General features: G+C 41.5%; 1 protein-coding gene across 2 annotated transcripts in view; it reads right to left on the bottom strand.

Moving 5' to 3' along the window:
* Nucleotides 1–17,821, bottom strand: part of zfpm2a (zinc finger protein, FOG family member 2a) — a 121,044-nt gene that overhangs the window by 63,027 nt on the left and 40,196 nt on the right. For both annotated transcript variants that reach the window (XM_085176647.1, XM_085176646.1), the window contains exon 4: nt 1,296–1,420. In XM_085176647.1, the coding sequence (XP_085032773.1) occupies nt 1,296–1,420 (125 nt within the window). The remainder of the gene's footprint in view (nt 1–1,295; nt 1,421–17,821) is intronic.

The raw sequence follows: 17,821 nt of genomic DNA, 5'->3' as shown, positions 1-17,821 counted from the left end.
GCAGAGTAACATCAAACATAATGGGCTGTGACTTCACTCAACTGAAGCCTGGACTGAGCTCCAAATCCACCAATTAAAATGTTTTGTCATAAAATATGCAGATTAAAGGGGTAAAACAGATGCACTTCAAAGGCTTATGTTGGGGGCCATTTGGATCCCAAAAGAGTCACCTCGGTAGGTTCGAATGTCAGGGGAGATGCCATTAATACGGGCTTAGCTGTAAAACTTTCTAGTGATCAAGTCCCCATGGCTGCTAAGGGCAAAGTTTGACTAAATTTAGTGACCTAAGTTTAATCATGACATGACTCAACAATAAGAAAACAGGCTTTTACTGCAAACAAGTAGCATTTGGGTTAGGGGTTGGTCGCTTTAGTTCACTATAGAGCCCTCAATGGATTTTTACAAAAATAACAACAATGCATTGTGAAGTATGCATCATTTTAAATGGCTCAGTAAGCCTATAAAATATATCATACAGTTTTGTTTAGCCAAATCTGGATATGAAATACAATTATTATTTAAGTCAGCATGAAAATAGTTGGTTGTAGTCACTCATTCTTGGTAAAATTACATCTATTCTGCAAATCTTGGATAAACCATGTTCCAAAAAGGAGAAAAAGCCACTGCTCACTCGTTGGCTAATGACATGTCAATCATAAATCAAAGCTTCAAAAAGAGAGAAACCAATGGGCGGCTACATCCAGCTTTTATACTGTCTGTGGTTGCAAAGCGGCTTGCAGATCACCTAATCTGCCTCCACTTCAGCTAAGCTTGACTTTGCGTCCTGACTAAATAAATGCTCTCTTCAATCTTGGACCTTAACTTATTTTATAATGTACAGCAAAATCTAGTAGGTAGCTAAAAATCTTGATTGTCAGATGACAACTGGCCCAGCTTTAATGTGGTACTGAAGCTCAGTCTTGTTTTTATCGCTTTCAACGACTGTTTTGTTTATATTTCACCAGAATGCCTTCGTTGCATCACTTTTTGATGATTGAAATGTTCCTTTTCCCTTCTAAACAAAAGCACACAAAGATCCCTGAAGTGTTGAGACACTGACATTTTGAATAGAGAGCAGAGCTGACTCACTGTTTTTTTAGGACTCTGGAACAGTGAGCCTGATCCCATTTAATTAAAATTTATTTGACACTTTATCTTCATTTCACTTCTTAAATCATACTTTTATTTTAAAATATAGACTGTACTATCATTTTAGTGAGTTCTGCTCATATTTTAAGGATGCTTTACAGCTAAATGTTTAACGTTTTACAGTAGTTGGCCAAACGAGAACTTACCAGTGTAGAGTTGTCAGTGCTCATTTCAATCTTCCCCTCAAAGGGTCCCCATGTTGTCCCCAAAGGAAGCTGCTGCCGGCTGTGGATACGACGCTCACCATCTTTAAGGAATGCGTCCAGCTCTCCTGAAAAAACACACCAGACGCCAAAGCAGTCAGCCATAATGCTCTATATGGCGCACAAGTTCTACATCAAGTCACAGCTATGTTCATTCATTCTTATTTTGGTTTAAACCTACATGTGCAATCCTTTTACTCCCTCAAAAAAAAACCAAAAAAAAAGTGGAGGTTAAAATCCAAGCAGCTTCAAAGTGGATAAGCAAATCAAGCGAGCATCCATCTGATGGTGTTCCTCAGACACATGGTGTGCTAACCCTCCTTGAAAGGTGTCTTGTGTAGAGATAATCTCTGTGAGACAGTGCAGGCTTACTGGCTGGTGAGAGCAGCGAGTGGCAGCCCTATTCCTGTTGTTCCGGGAAGGCAGGACCCTTGTTAGTGCTGTGCAGATCTTCAGTTAATTAACAGTGGAAACGGATAGCACTGTTAGTACTACCAGCACTCATCCCCCCAACTACCCAGCTATCTTATCTCTTAGATTCAGTGTACTCTTTTTGACGTGGTGATTAATCAAACAGTTATGATAAAACTCATGGCAGGCTGTGACATAGTTTACAGAGGAGGATGTTTCTCTGAGTGTGTGTGTGTTGCAAAGAGAAAGTATGCAGCTCTTAACTAGTTGCCTTAAAAATTCTGAGAAGTGCTGCTGGATTCAAACATCTGTAGCAACATTTGGTCTCGCTTTATAGTCTCCATGGACACGAGAAGTTCAAATAATGTTCTTATCAGGCGTGAGTCATGTTTCAGAACTTCTTTAAATAAGACTGAGGTGACCTTTGGGAAGTGCAAATTCGGGTCAGCGTCAGGCCATCAGCATGAAGCAAACCTGGTAAATATACCCCAGTGTGTCCGGACGAGTGATTATAATGCGTGTTATTAATATACAAACAGAACTCTACATGTGTTGTTAACACTGTGTCTCATAACCTGTTTGTTAACACATGAGGCTAAAAGGTATTCGGGGCATTTGGTTCACGATGAATGGGTTGAAATGATCAGTGAACTTTACGATGTGTATGTGGTATAATGACCTATTCAGCCCTGTTCTACTCTGTAAATATCAACCATGTATCAGTGGCCGGCTATTGTGCTCCATCGTTAGGGCTCTATGGAAATGTGTGCTTATGTGAAGCTTTGCATGCATAAACATGACTGAAACATCGGGCTCGTGTTACTGCCTACTAGAAAATCATGCCTTGGCGATCATATATTCATCAAGAACAGTCGCAGCTGTGGCATTAAAAAGCTAAACGTCACCTCTGATAAAAAAAAAAAAATCACTCCCCAGACCAAACCTCTGTTATACGTTTGAAACAGATGCCCTGGACATTTACTTATACTTATGAAATTGACCGTATAAAAACAAGATAATCGGGACTACATTATCTCATTCTCACCCTCCCTCTGTATCCTCTGCCCCCCCCCTCCTCCTCCCTTGTTCCTGCTGTTGCATGCTGTCCTCCTGGTGCTGCAGTGGAAGGTGGGTAAGCTCATTACAGAGAAATAATTAAACATTGGTGCACAGCTGGTCGTCATCACTGAGAGCAACAGCCACCGCTTGATGCATTCTGTTTGTCCTCAGATAAGACCCACGGCCTTTAACCGCTTGGATGCAAGTTCCTGTTTAGCCCCGCTTGACACACAGCTCAAGCCATCCCCAGCCAACAACTCTGATTCCTTTCTCTTTCTCTTCTCTGGGTGGATGGATGGGGGGGTGATTGGAGTAAAAAGAAGAAAAAAAAGGGGGTAACGGGTAGCGTTAGGTGTGAGAAAGAGGAGGGGGTAAAGAGGGTACGATTCAATTTGTGCGGTTTGTGGTCCACCATGTTTAGGTGCCAGTTGTGTGCATCTCACACCAAATGTTGCCTGAGGACCTTGGCTCACAGATGGCTTGTCACATCTGTTGCAGATACTAGTGGAAGATCTCCACAAAAACACCCATGGATGAATAATGAGTCCCCTTCATGGGCTGTCTGTGTCTCTATGGGCATTTACAGGTTTGTGGATGTTGCAAGGCAAAAAAAAAAGAAAATAAACTAAACTAAATCAATAAATAAGTTATATTGATAGATGTGTTCTGTCATCAACTACTAGCTGCTGACAACTTTTGTAATTACGGTTGCATAAACTCTTTATGTCACAGTGATAATTCAATTTCTTACGAGCCCCCAAATCCCAACTCTATTACCTATACTCATTACAAATAAATTTAGAACAAATACAGAAGTCACACTGTTTAACCCGTCAAACTGCGAGTCTGAACTAAGAGGAAAGCTCATAATGGGCTATTAGGAGATTTAACAAACCCAGCGCCTGTGTTCTCTCTCTTCAGTGTTTTCCTCATCATCCAATTCTCAAATGCCACACACTTGGCAAAACATGAGCTCGTGATGTGGCTCGAGAGCCCCCCCCCCCCCCCCCCCCCGAATCCCCAACCAAAACCTCACCACAACCTTTATCCACAACCACCCCCACCCAACCACCACCCCACCCTCGATAAGATCATCATCTGTCGCTAGACTCTAGGGTCTGTTCCTGCACTCCACAGATACTTGGCAGACCAATGAATGTCCCTTTGTGTGGAGAGATCTTCCTCAGATAGCACCCAAGATGCTCCACACTGGCATCTGTTTGTTTTTTTTGTTTTTTTTAATGTGTGCATGTGTGTCCTGTCTTTCTTTTCTGCTCTGGTGCAAAGAAATGGGGAACCTCGTCTCCCTCTCTCCCATCTCCGGTGTACGACTGAATGCTAATGAGTTTCTCAGTGGCAGGATGCCAGCCTGCTATGATGTGAAGAATAAATGGGTGTGGACCATTGACAGACAGAGGTGAACTGCCACTTTCTACTTTTGAATAATGTTATTACATCTAATGAAACTCTTTTCAGCAATCCCTTAACATGCAATTCCCCTTTTTTTTAGTTCTCCATTATGTTGGGGAAAATTATCTTATTCCACCACCTGACAATTTCACATTTGCATTACATTCTGTATTAGCTTGTTACAGATCTTTATTACAGCTATACGACGTTCATAGAGGTTAATACATTCGAAATGAAAGCTGTGTTTTATAGGGCTGCGGTATGGGTGTGAGGATAAGCAGTAAGTGTTACGCTGAATATGAAAGATTGTATCAATATCAATCAATATTGATATTGTATCAATAATACCCATGTGATAAATTTGTAAATTATTCTTTTTGTGTGGTTTTGTATAGTTATGGGTATGGATTGTCTCATATCTTCTGTGTATCTGTATTTGGTTTTTAATCAATTTGACAAAAAATGATACAGATATGATTATTTTTGATTTTCTTTAAATTTGCTGACTATGATAACCTGATATAGTGACAGGCTTAGGGTGCGCTGATTTCCACTAGTTTGTCCACTGCAGTCTTGGGTAGGCTATGTAATTCTTGCATATCACTTTATCAATACTTCCTCCTACTATGTTTGATTGCATAGTGTTTATTTTATTTGATATGATATTTGTTATGTGAGTTTTACATGTTTAAAATTAATCTTTTTTGTGTAATTCTACAAGATTACAACAGGTTTGACTTACAAATTGCAGGAGTATTTCCCTAAAGTGATCTGGGCCCACCTGTCTCTTTGGAAGGAGGAGGATCTGAAATTCAATCCAAGTTTGTGTTTTTCATGATTACTTTTAAGAATTTCTTCCTAGATTGGAGGGGACACACTTCCATGATGGTCATGTACACATCTACAGGGCAGGATGGAGAGGTTACCAGTCAGATGGGTGACTGGCTTACAGGGGGATTCTGGACCAACAGTGTTTGTGATTTTCTTTGTGAAAACACTAAAATAACTAAACGTCCCTTAAGAAGAGCTACAGATAGTTCAAAAGACTTGAGGAATCACTGCGGCTGAGCTAGTGACCCAGTGTTTTTTTTTCCTTTAATTTGTCATCTGTCTGTAATTCAAGGCTCCAACTGAAATATTCGTCCACCCTATACTTTAAAATTCAATGACTGATTCGCATTTCAGTACAAATGTTTCTATTAATGCACAAGACGTTCAGACCTGAATTTTCTTAATATAATTTCTGGCCTGGAGTGGGGCCTCTGCTAATGGTCAGAAATGACAAATGACATCATCATCATCTCGCTGAAGCATATTAACATTTGTTAAAGAACCGGGATCCGCTCGAGGTATTTTCCATGTGAATTTAACTTCTGTAACTAGTTCAAAGAACAAACTTACTTTGAGGAAAAGAAATTACCCGCAGCACTAAAATAGCCATTCCAGTCTGTGGTCTACTTCACCTTTATCCAGTTAGTGCGAGTATATTAACAGTAAAGGCAGATGTTGCGGGAAAAACAAGGAACGACAGAGTCGAAACAAGAGGGGAAACTGTGCTTGAGCGCCGCACAGCAGGCGATCCTTCTTGATATCAAGCAGTGCCTCTGAATCAAGGCAAACGAATGGCTGCTGTTCAAAGTTCAATAACCTGTGCGTGGCAATTCACAGATGTCCCACTGAATCCAAGTCATCTCCACTGATAGGCCATGCTATAGAGCCAGCAAATGGGCTATAAATTAATATACCATGAGAGCGGCATATGGGGTGAAATGGAACGCAGTGTATCAGTTCAACAAAAGGTGCCACATCTTTAAAGCAGATATGTGATATGAAATTTTACAGCTGAAGGAGAAATGTCACAGAGCTTTGATAAGAGAGCAACGAACTTTCTCCCCCCTCCTACCCAAACCCTATTATCAGGTCCAAGTGAGCAAAATGCATCATTTATAACCCAGAGCCCACACTATTATCTTTGAAAAAGGCACTTGTGTTAACACAACTGCGGACCCCCACCACCAGCAGCACCACCTCGTCTTCCCCTGTCCTCACCCCGCCCCTCCCCAAACCCGCCCTAACCCTGCCTACATGTGGCCGCGCTTGGCCTTGAGCAGCGGGGAGAACGTTTGCTGGGGAGCAAGTTTCCAGGCAACCACATGAGTTTGGCCACAGCGGGAGGGGGGGTGGGAGTGTGGAGGGGGTGAAGGAGAGAGGGCTTAGTAGGGGGGATTCACCCCTTCAGGTCAGGCTTGTTTTCAGGCAGTGGATGGCTTGAGGGGAAAGAGTTAAACAAGCCAAAGGGATTAGGGCATTTTAGCTGTGACACTCCACACAGGCTGAGCAGGGGGCTAGGGGGTGGCTGTGGAGGTCGTTTGGATGGAAGTCTCCGAGCCTCTAGTTGTTGATACATGCAACAATGCCCATGAAGTACCGTTTTTTAAAAAGACAGATGTAATTATGGGTGTTTCAACTCAGTCTCCTGATAAGACGACTGATTGCACACATTATGCTTTTTACAATATCCGCTCTAAAACCTAACCTGACTTAGATTTAGGCTGCGCCAAATAATTATGTTTAAGGTGACGCAGCTAGCACACATTGTTAAGGCTGGGGAGAGGTTTTGTTTAAAATAAAGAGAGCATCTTATCTGCTTTCTTACTGTTTTTGCCTTTTAGGGTAGACCGAGTTACAGCTGAAAAAGAGGGACAGTCGAAAAACCTCAAATAATTGTACATGTGCAACAAGTCAGATTAGTAATTTTTGCCCTGCACATGAGCATGCTGTTTCAATGTGGGAAATCTGAAGTAGGCAAGCGTCCATGTAAGTAAGGTAAGTATTTCATGTCACCATGTCATTTTCATGTGTTTTTTTCACTGTTTAACTTGAAGTGGGATCATTGTCCTCTTCATTCTGTGCTTTAAAGGCTAACATATGTCATGCCGTGGTGTCATTCAAGGTTAATGGACAATTAAGAGTAATGTGCAGTGTGGCCAGCTGGCTAAAAACGAGATGCAATTTCTCAACTGTACCTGTGGCAGAATCCAATTGCGTTGAATAGTGTTTAGTTGAATTGTTTAACATTGCTGGTTAAAAGTCATGCATGTGGTTGAATGTAAAAATCGCTGATTGACGCCAGAACCATATATGCCACCACTGTAAATGGCTTAAGTGACAGCCTAATTCAGTAGATGAATGAACTACTGTTATTTTTAATGGTTTAGTAGGCTATTGTTATGTGGTTGTAGCCTCCAGTGTTATTATTACTGTTTGCAATTGCTCTTTAAATGAATAAGTTTAAAAAGTTGCTCAATAGAAAGAAAATAATGAATTGAAATACAATTAAATATTTGTGCGTAAGCAATTCCTGTTCAGCGTTTTACAAATTACTGTTGCTCAATAAATACAATTAATTAAAATCATATATTTTTTTCAGTTTTTTAAAGGATTTTTTATTTGCACTGAATTGCTTAGGTAGCATTGTGGATGGGTGTTTCAAGTGCACCATGCTACTGCTTCATGTGTACCCAGCATGGATACACTTAAAACATCCATGCACTTTGGAAACCATAAACTACTTAAGGATATTGTTATTTATTATTACCTTTGTAGTATAGGAAGGAAGGAAACATCATATGAAAATTAAACTTGTTTTCATTCGCTAGCTTTGGTGTGGTAGTACCAAAAGTAAAATGAGTACCAACTGCATTCAGTCTACCTCAAGTTTATGGCTATAGGTAGCATCCAGTTAGCATAGATTGTCATAAAGAAGGAAAGAAGAGCAAAACCTAGCCAGCTGCTTCAAGGTCGATTTAGTTTAGGTCAGTTTTCCCAAATACTTTTTTCTCTGTTTCCAGGCTCCATGGTAACCTGTAACCATAGACTGTATGTAAAAAGTGGACATAGACTTAGCTTGGTTAGCAATTGGCATCTGTAGACTTTCTAGCTGTATCGCACAGATACAGATACCTGCTAGTTAGTAAGTCACACTCAAAATAGCCTTTTGTTTGTGAGAATTTCACACAGCAAAACTGAAGCACGGGCCTCTTGGACACGGTTAGTGCAGCTATTCATTTGTGTTCAAATTGCATGACAATGTATCTAGTGGTCTAGTTCGATGACTCGAAATAACTGAGGTGAAGCTTTCAGAACAGATGCCAGCTGTATCCACCTATGTTGGCCCCAAGTACTGAAAATGGTTTTGTCTCTTTTATTGAGAGAAATATCTTTAAGTCTTAATATAAAAAAGTTAAGAAAAAAGTCTGGGGGATTGGTTTGCTTTTGGAGGTGGCCTCTAGTGGCCAAGTGAGGAAATGCACTCTGTTTGGAACTTAAATTAAGCGTGTTGAGCTTTCAGCCACGGAGGTAGTCACTTTATTGCAAGTTGTGGAAGTAATCCTAGGGATACCGGACATAGTGTTTATGTGGGGATCCAAGACTAAGGGTCTTTTCATACTCATGATTTTTGATAGGTTTTGAACTGCAGCAATTAAAACAACAAAGAAAAAGGGAATGTTTAGAAAAGTATAGCGCCATGTGTGCACACACTCACTCACACACACAAAAGTTTCAGTCCTCTAGTACATTATCAACACAGAGACTGGTGTTTGGTGTCATTGAACAATTGAAATATACCAGCTGTCAAGCACGCCGTCTCATCAAAAGCCAGGCGAAGTTAGCAGGAGGCTGGCTGACAACAATCTCTGAGACATCCATCTTTAGAGAAGCAGTGCAATTTCTATTGATAGCATGTAAAGCGAGACGGGAAAACTTAAAGAATGACTGTCCTCGCGCAGAGATATCGCCGTATCGCCGACAACATCTAGAGGACACACACCACTCATGCTGGAATCTGATTATTTTAAATGCTTTTCTTTAAAATTTCAGAACCATCAAAAGGACATTACTCTACCTGAGTGTGTCAGGACGGATGAGTAAGTGATTGTATGTGAATAGGGAATGCACGCACTTGAGACAGAAGGATAACAAGATTTTAGGAGCAGAAGAAAGATGCTGTTCTGTTGGTTCAGTCTTGTCACAAACCGTGTCATAAAGAGTTATAATTTTCCATAACTATAGGTGGAGATTGCTTTCAAAAATATGGCCGTGTAAAAAAATACTTAAACAACTTTTTTTGTTAGCAAGGAAAACAAGTAAACATTGCTATCTTCTTGATATTCTGCAGTCAATTGACAAGGATGCTATTTTTAAAGTACTCCTGAATCTCCTCCCAAGTCAATTACCAGCCTGCAACTTCCCCTGAGTAACAGGGAATTCAGTTTTTTCTTTTTCCTGGGTGACCTAGTTGTCTTTTGTGAGTAGGTTTTAGCCGGAGCAGTTTGACAGTCAACAGATAAGATGGATTAAGCTTTTTTTTTTTCATCCAGTTTTGATGTGAACAGCGTAAAAGCGGGTTAAATCATTGAGTTTCAGGAGTATTTTTAAATGCCTGGAGATAGCGCGATAAAGGAGCTAAACCTAAGACTTGGGCTGGGAAGGTCAAGGTCGCGGCTTTGGAGAGCAGCTACCCGGCGACGGGGGCCGGGTTTCGTCTCTCTCGGAGCGGGCTGAGCGCTGGAGCCGAGCCCACCTCTCATCACTCCCAGAAAAGCTACACGGAAAGGAGTGAAACAAAATCCAGTGAGAGCTCAACGGGCGGCATCAAAGAGCAGCGCACCCTTGCCTCGTGTGGGTGTGCAGAAGGGGAGCGTGTGTGTGTGTAAGTGAGAGTGGAGATGTGTGTATGTGTGAATGTGTGTGTTAGAGGGGTATGGGGAGGGGTAGCTCCTCTTTGCATTTTGTGTGCATGCATGAATGAGGTGTTATAGTGTGTGTGTGTCTGCCTGTGTCTGTGTGAGCACTGTAAAATATCATTCCTCCATGAGCAACTAGCTCCATAATTATGTTTTGATTATTTGCGAATGCTAAAATAAAACAGCAATTAATCTGCTGATGTAAAACAGAAAATAGAAGTGCGACGCACATATTAAACAACCCAGTTTACAGCGATATTAAAAACAAAATCACATTTTGTGAATATCATTTGTTCAACGTTCCCCCCCACCAACACCCGCGTCACCACCTCCACCACCACATCCTTCTCTTCCCACCTCCCCAAAGACCTGATCCGAGGCGTGCTTAACATGCGCATAGGAGCTGACAGCCGTACAGTCACGTGACATAGCTCAGCCAATCCTGAATACATTTGAATTTTTAAGCCACGCAGCGATGAAGCCACTTGAGCAAAAGAAAAGGTTAAGGGGCGACTGAAATAAACAAATCAGAGCGATACGCCCGGGTTGACACGCCGGTGCAAGATGCCCGTTTATCATGTGTCACATCTGGTCGACACTGAGAGGTTTGTTGTTTTGTTTTTTCCTCTTTGGTTTGGAAAAATATTTCTGAGGGGACATATTTAGACACATTTTGTGGACGTCTATTCCCCCACTGCTCCTCATGTCGGTGACAGGGGAGAGTAATCCTATACACAGGCTGCTATTGTGAAATGAGAAACTAGCCTCCTTCACTGCCAGAGACCAGATGCACCTCTCTCTCTCTCTCTCCTTCTCTCTCTCTCTCTCTGTCCTAATCTGTAAACGACTTAAAGGAGCCTTATCTCCGGGCTCTTCTGCTTCATTTCATGCTTGATTTACTTTAATTTGTCTGATAGGGCACAAGGATTTGGAAATGGCCCATCTTTCGGTGGAAAATGTTCTGATTTTTCTCCGGCATTGTTATGTGGAGGTTTTTGACTTTTCTCTCCCCCTCTCTCTCTCGCTCTCTCTTCCTCCTCCTCTTTCTCCATCTCTCTCCCTCTCTGTCTCCCTCCCTCTCTCTTTCTCTCTCGATCACCTCTCTTTTTTTTTTTCCTTTTGAGGGGTGGGGGGTGGGAGGAGGGGGGGTGGATCTTGCTCCAGTGCAACAGTCTGTTTGAGTGCATTTAGATTCGAGCTAGCACAGCACAAACAACTTTTCCATGTGGTGCGATTTTGTGATGGGCGACGGCGACACAGGAGTCGTGTTTGCCTTTCAGATCCACATTGGGCGCAGAGCAGCCGAGTGCTTCAAACCACAAAGATCTTATGTTTAAGTTAAGAGGCGACTGGCCCTCCAGTTTAGCAAGTGGGTGAGCGGCTGGCACTGATAAAGTTGCTCCACAATGAGGGACAGGGACAAGCGACATGTCTACAGATGCTTCGACTTCTTTCTTTTTTTCTTCTTCTTCTCCTGGCGGAACTCAAGCGCTTGCTTGACTGTCTGGCTGCTCCCATCACGAAGACATTCTCCCCACTTCTATTTAGTGACTGAATGACAGTGGAGGCAGTGAGCTATGATTAGAGAGGAGCCCATATCTTACTAGATCCTGAATAATCTCCATCCCCTCCCACCAATGAGCAAGGCACAGAGGCGGCAGAGAAAGCCAGAAGAAAAATGAGACACGAAGAATGGACAGAGCTGTCCTATGTATGCCAAGATGTCACATAGTTCCCCTGGACTCGTTTATACGCCCAGTGTGGACACAGTATAAAAAGAAAAATCAAAATTCATTCACTTTGAGTCGCTTTAACTAATCTGAGCAGTGGCAGACGTAATCAAAGAGAATTTTACATTGAAATTTGAACAGAAGAGAAAGAGACATTAACTGGAGACATTAAACAATTAAACTCATTCACAACTAGTGGTTAACTGATTGGCTTTAAAAAAAAAAAAATCAATTTCCCAAACACAACGACATGAAACGTCACTAACTCCGCCTCCAACAGATAAATAAATGGTTAACTACACACACAGAGGAAAAACAGAGAGGAAGAAACAGGGAAACAGGGGGGACCATTGAAATTCATCTCACAGCCTGAATTTACTTAACTGCGGGTCTGTGCGCGGTGATAAACGGAGTGATGATCCGGCAACACGTCTTTATCCATGCTTTGCTTTAATTAACGGCGGCTTGTTTGTTGAAAAGATGATTAATATGCCAATGAAAATTGCATAATTGAATACCACAACACTCGCACAATCAGGGAGGAACATGCCATTTTTTATTAACTTTTCAGTATCATTATTATTACTATTATTTGGTATTTTAATTCACTTGACAAGCAGCGCCCCTCCCCACCCCTCCCCACCACAACCACCACCTTTAAACAGACAAAAAAACAAAACAAAACCAAAAAAAACACCAAGGATGGTGGAATTGGCGTGGCCGGTGGGCCACACTGGGCCCAGCTGTTTATCACCAATAGGAGGTCTTCACAGTCGGTGGTACTGCTGTGATACCAACACCTATCGGTGTGAATGCTGCACATGAGTCCGTGTGTTCAAGCAGGGACAGTGAGAGTAGAGCGGGGTTGGGGGTGGCTGGGTTGGATGCAGCTTGCATGGCACTGACTGTGGCCAAGCAGAAATCTGTGAGGACACCAAAAGTAAAAGTTTGCACACGCATATGAAATGGCACACTATCTGAAGCACCGGGGACCATATTTTTTTTCCCCTTCACAAAGCAAAATTCACGCATGAAAAAATAACTCCAAAGTCACTCGAATAAAAGTTTAAAAAAAGAGGCCAAATGAAAACGACAAATTCCACAATTTGAACGAGTTTCACTTGAGCAGCCCAGAGTTTACCCAGTGTTACATCCCCTGGCACAACTTGCACCAGCGTCTCCATACTAATGCTAAATACACACATCAAATATTCAGCCAATTACAATGAGAGCTCTTGCAAAAAAGAAAAAAGAAAAACCTGCAATGCTATGGTGCCCGGGAGGGTAAGCATTACAGAACAAACACACTTTCAGAGAGCTAAAGAAAGACGCCAGGGGTGTCAAGTCCCCCCCTGGGGTGGAGGGTAGAAACGGCACCACCAACTTGCCCTTTACGACTGTCATATTTAGCGACGATTTATTTTATTTGGACTTTTTCACATGAAGTGGAATCAAAAAGCAGCTGATTTGTGGACAAAACGCTTGGAAGTAAATGATCTTATTAAAGCCTTCTCCCACGTATCCACACAAAACTAGAACTGGATATAGTGACATCTCCCTCACATGATAAGAACAGTGATTGCATTTTTGTCCTATTTTAGATTATATAACTAACAGCCATGAAGTTCCTCCATAAAGCCTCTTAGTATAGCGGATCAGTGACTAAATTTGCATCGAGTCGATGCAGCACAGGAGTACAGTGATTTGTCTAATCTCTTGTTGCATATTTCATCGCTATAATCACACATTGTGCATTTGCGAGTGTGTACGTGGTGGTGATGGCGGTTGCGGTTGGGGGGGAAGTGGGCTGTTTTCTCCTTGCACAGGTGATGCATAGAGTACAAAGCCTTCATCGACAATCTCTTAAGAAATAAATGTATTTGTTAAAAAAAAAAAAAAAAGAAGAAGCGGACAAATGTTTACACACAGCACTTTGATTGCAATTTAATTTTACATCACTCAGGGCCCTGAACTCACAGAGAAGCTGATGATGGACTTTCATCATCAGTATCAGCAATCTCAGTGTCATTCATGTTTTGTGAGACTTGTCAGAAGACTTTGAATAAACCCCTGGAGGAGCGAGATAAAACCTTCCTTTTCTGCGGGAGAATTGCCATGATGCACGTCCAAATTTCTTGATTACAAGACGAAGCGGGGGGAGAGAGAGGGGAAAAAAGTAAAAAATAAAAATAAAAAAATAAAAACCTTGAATGAAAGCCTGCGCTGAAAGTTTTCAGTTTGCTGATATAACAGTCAAGTGTGTCTATAAGTCTACTTAAAACGCTTAGGTATCAGTGGAGACAGCTGCGACACCCTCGTCTTATGATTCTGTCGAGACAGTACACTATCAAACCTTTCATACCGTTCCCAAGCTACATTTCCGGTGACAAAAGCTTTGCGAAAGCCTCCTGAAGGATTCATCTATATCCTAATATTTCCAATCCAATTTAACTGGAGCAGCCGGAGTGGTCTGAGCACTAGTTTACCAATCTTTGCTTTCCAAGACTCTGTGTGCTGAAGGCTTGAGGGGTTCAATCAATGGCGCTTTGATCTCGGCTGGAACCATAATTATTTAACATTGTTACAAGGATTTCTCTAATCCATCCTACCATTAAATCCCTTTTACACCCTCATCTTCTGCAGCCTAATCTGCATCTGGGTGCTCCGTTTGTCTCTCTCCCTCATTTCGGCTCGCCCCTCCCTCCTTGACGACACCCTGACTTTATAATGGACTTGGGTGTCGACTTAGAAAATGCCTTGTTTACTGAGAGCGACCTGATTGAACTGTGCTTAAACGGACTGTTGCTGTGTAAGAATTTAAAAGTTGTTTTTCTTAGTCGATCTGTACTTTTAAGTGCTACATAGTTTGGGTTTACTTTCAGTTCAGCTGGGACTGAATGGTGAAAGGATTCTGCAGCTATAATGCCAAGATCTGGTCACCGAGCTCAGTAATCTCAAACAATTCACATTGTGGTCCACACCACATATCACCCACTTTGACCTTAAGTGGGCTCGGCAAGTAAAAAAATCTTTCTATTAGCGTAAAGACTTAATGCCTAAATTTGTCAATATAAGAAAAAGAAGAGTAATTACTACACTTTCCTCAGTTCAACATGTTTCTGTTTTTCAACGTAATAAAGAAATGCTGTTCTAGTAAATGAAGAACGACTCTTTGGGCTTAAACTGTAAGAAATAAACGTGCTAATATTCCAGACCATCCTGTAATTGGAGTAAAGTTTTTTTTGTAAACCACAGAAAATGTCCCATATTTATTATTGATTTTATTGTGGACTACAGAAATATGTACTTTTCTGCCATTTAACTGATTATCTATTATTTTATTACTACAGTATGAATGGCTCTAGGTGAGATCTTTATCAGCATGACAAGTTGTAAAACTTATAAATATACTGGTAAAAGTCCAAAATTTATCCTTCCCTTTATTTAGAGCCAGAGTTTCTTCCAGGCTGATTATGGCCCCTGGGCCTTATGTTGGACACCCCTGGTCTAGATATAACTGTCACTGGTTCACCTTCATTTTATCTTTTTTTTTGGTCAATTTTTCCACTAAGTTTCTTCAGATGAACCAAAAGAATGTCCAAGTTCATGTGACTGATGCCCAAAAGGTTTCATCCCATCTGTTTATTTTCATGATCACTTTGTCTCCCAACAAAAAAGGGCCCACTGTCCTTTTGCAAATATTTGCATGTCTGTGTTTCACCACGATATAAATAGCAGCACGGGCAATCGCAAACATTTGTTGAGGCACCTGCCACAGTATCGTGGCCATCTGGTCCTCCAATTCTCCTAGCATGACATATGTGCATTAAACCTGAAATGGTTATTGTTTTTTTTTTCTTTTTTTTTCCTTTGGCGACTGGAAGAAGATGGATTGGCCACAGACCGTTCTAGGTTGGCTGGAGTCAAAAATGAGACTCGAGACTTTTTACATCTGAGTGAGGCTGCGTTTTCAGCATGTGCATGTTTGATGTCTTGAAAGGGGAAAAGAAGGGGGTGGATATAAATGGATATCTTTTTTCAGGGTGATGTGTGTGTGTGTGTGTGTGTGTGTGTGTGTGTGTGTCTGTGTCCCACTGTCAGGTAGATTCTCAGATGGCCACTCCTTCAGCTGACCCCTGCCTCGCCCTGGCTGATGCCCAGCTGGCATCAGCAGCTGAGCAAGCTGGGCCATGCCGGCCGTCAGGGACAAGCCAAGAGAAGAGATTTGTGGACAAGGTGATCACATTACTTCTGTTACCACTCTGTCACACTCATCTACCCCTTCTGCATCTCCTTCTTTACAGCGTGGCTCATTTTAAGTGTGTTTTAGGGCTGATATCTTAGATGTTGATGTCAGTGTATGCAAGTCACATCTACTTCAAATCCAGTTTAATCAGTTTGGGAAATTGTTTGTTGACATTAGCGGCAAACTGACAGCTACAGTAGATCAGCTTAATTCAATTCAAAACACTAGCATGTTTAATGCTGCTTCTAAAGTTCTCTGAGGCATTCCAGTGATATAATGTTGCACTCTGGGACAGTTTATGGGCCATTTCTTTTTTTTTTTAGTAAAAGGTCAAAATCTAAGCAGCTGCTAAGTCTTTCTTAGCCTGTTAAAACTCCATGTCATAATTTTGCAGTGGAGAAGATTTTTTAGACCTTGACAGCTTGTTGTGCAGTTTCACTAATTATTCTGAGTGGAAAATAAGCTATGCATCATTTGGCACAATGCTAGAATTTGCAAAACTATGGCAAACAATAAAGTTATTAGGGGGGGGGATGCACAAGTCTGAAAATCTTGCTAATTTTGTCGCTAATCAACGTGTTATAATCAGAGGGCATCCACCTGTAGATGCTAAAATCAATCACGATCAGTTCAAAAGATGGCATTCATCATGCTTCAATCTGCAAAAAGATTGTGATCAATGGAAATGCATTCCACTGTATCACTACAGAGATAAAATACAATAAAACTTGTTAGCACACACATCACACTGCATGTGCACACTGTATTTATTTGCATTTGGGCAGCATAATAAGCTGTGAAGGCAAACCACATCCTATTAGCAGTGGACAATACAGTGCCGTATCTGAGTATGTGCTGCTTCTTCAGCTACATATTAGCTTTAATTCTTAAATTTAGTGGTCCACAGCGTACCCTAACAAATGCACACACAGACTAGACACTTGAGCTGAAACTGCAGCGAACACAATTACAGCACTCTTAACGAACCCTGGATTTTCTTCACTTTCCAAAGCGGGGTGTGGTTTACATGAGAAGGCATTTAGATAAGGATGAGAACAAGTTCATTAGCAGAGTTAGCTAGCTAACACACACCATTCCCAATTAGCCTAGAGGAGAGCAAGCGGGAGAGAATCGAGAGAGACGGAGTCAGATTCCTATCACAGGCAGTCCATGAAAATGAATAGAATAGCATGACACGCTATCTGGCAAATCAGCGGCTGATTGCGAAACACCCGTGACGAGAAATGAACACGAGACAGAAGATCAGTGTGCAGATTTGCTTAAGGACATACTTGTAGAGATGAGGGGAGAGAAAGGGAACTCGCTGGGTGTTCCACATCAGAGACCCAGCACTCTGAACAACAGAGAAGAGCCAGCTATCAGATTAATAGTGAGTCATTCAGTACGCTTCTCTGCTGTTCCAGACAGAAAGACAATCAGAGAACAGGGGCCAATCGTGGACAGCACTTGACATGAGTTACTAAAGTGGAGATGAAATGCAGGGACAAAAAAAAGAAAGAAAAAAGTTCAATTACAGGATGTAGATTGTAAAGGCTTTTGTTGTTACTCAGCAAAAGGGAAATGGTATGGAGGTGCTTCAATAGAATCACCAAAGCAGGTGGGCATGTACCGAGTTAGCCCACCTCATTAAAAGGCTTCACTCTCTTTTTATGTAATGGCCATTACACGTCCTATTCAGATGCACACGCGCAGTGATTAAAAATTATCTGTTGGTGATCATAATCACAGCTGCTTAAACTTAAGCCAAAGAATAACAAAGAACTTTTGAATGCTCAACTATCTGAACATTTACAAAGAGATTAAAGGGGAGACAGTCTACAAACTAAATAAATTTGCTTTTAATCG

The sequence above is a fragment of the Neolamprologus multifasciatus genome, chromosome 11, assembly GCF_963576455.1.
Source record: "Neolamprologus multifasciatus chromosome 11, fNeoMul1.2, whole genome shotgun sequence".
Taxonomy (NCBI): domain Eukaryota; kingdom Metazoa; phylum Chordata; class Actinopteri; order Cichliformes; family Cichlidae; genus Neolamprologus; species Neolamprologus multifasciatus.
Note: the sequence above shows the minus strand (reverse complement) of the source record. Positions and strands in the feature narration are given on the sequence as shown.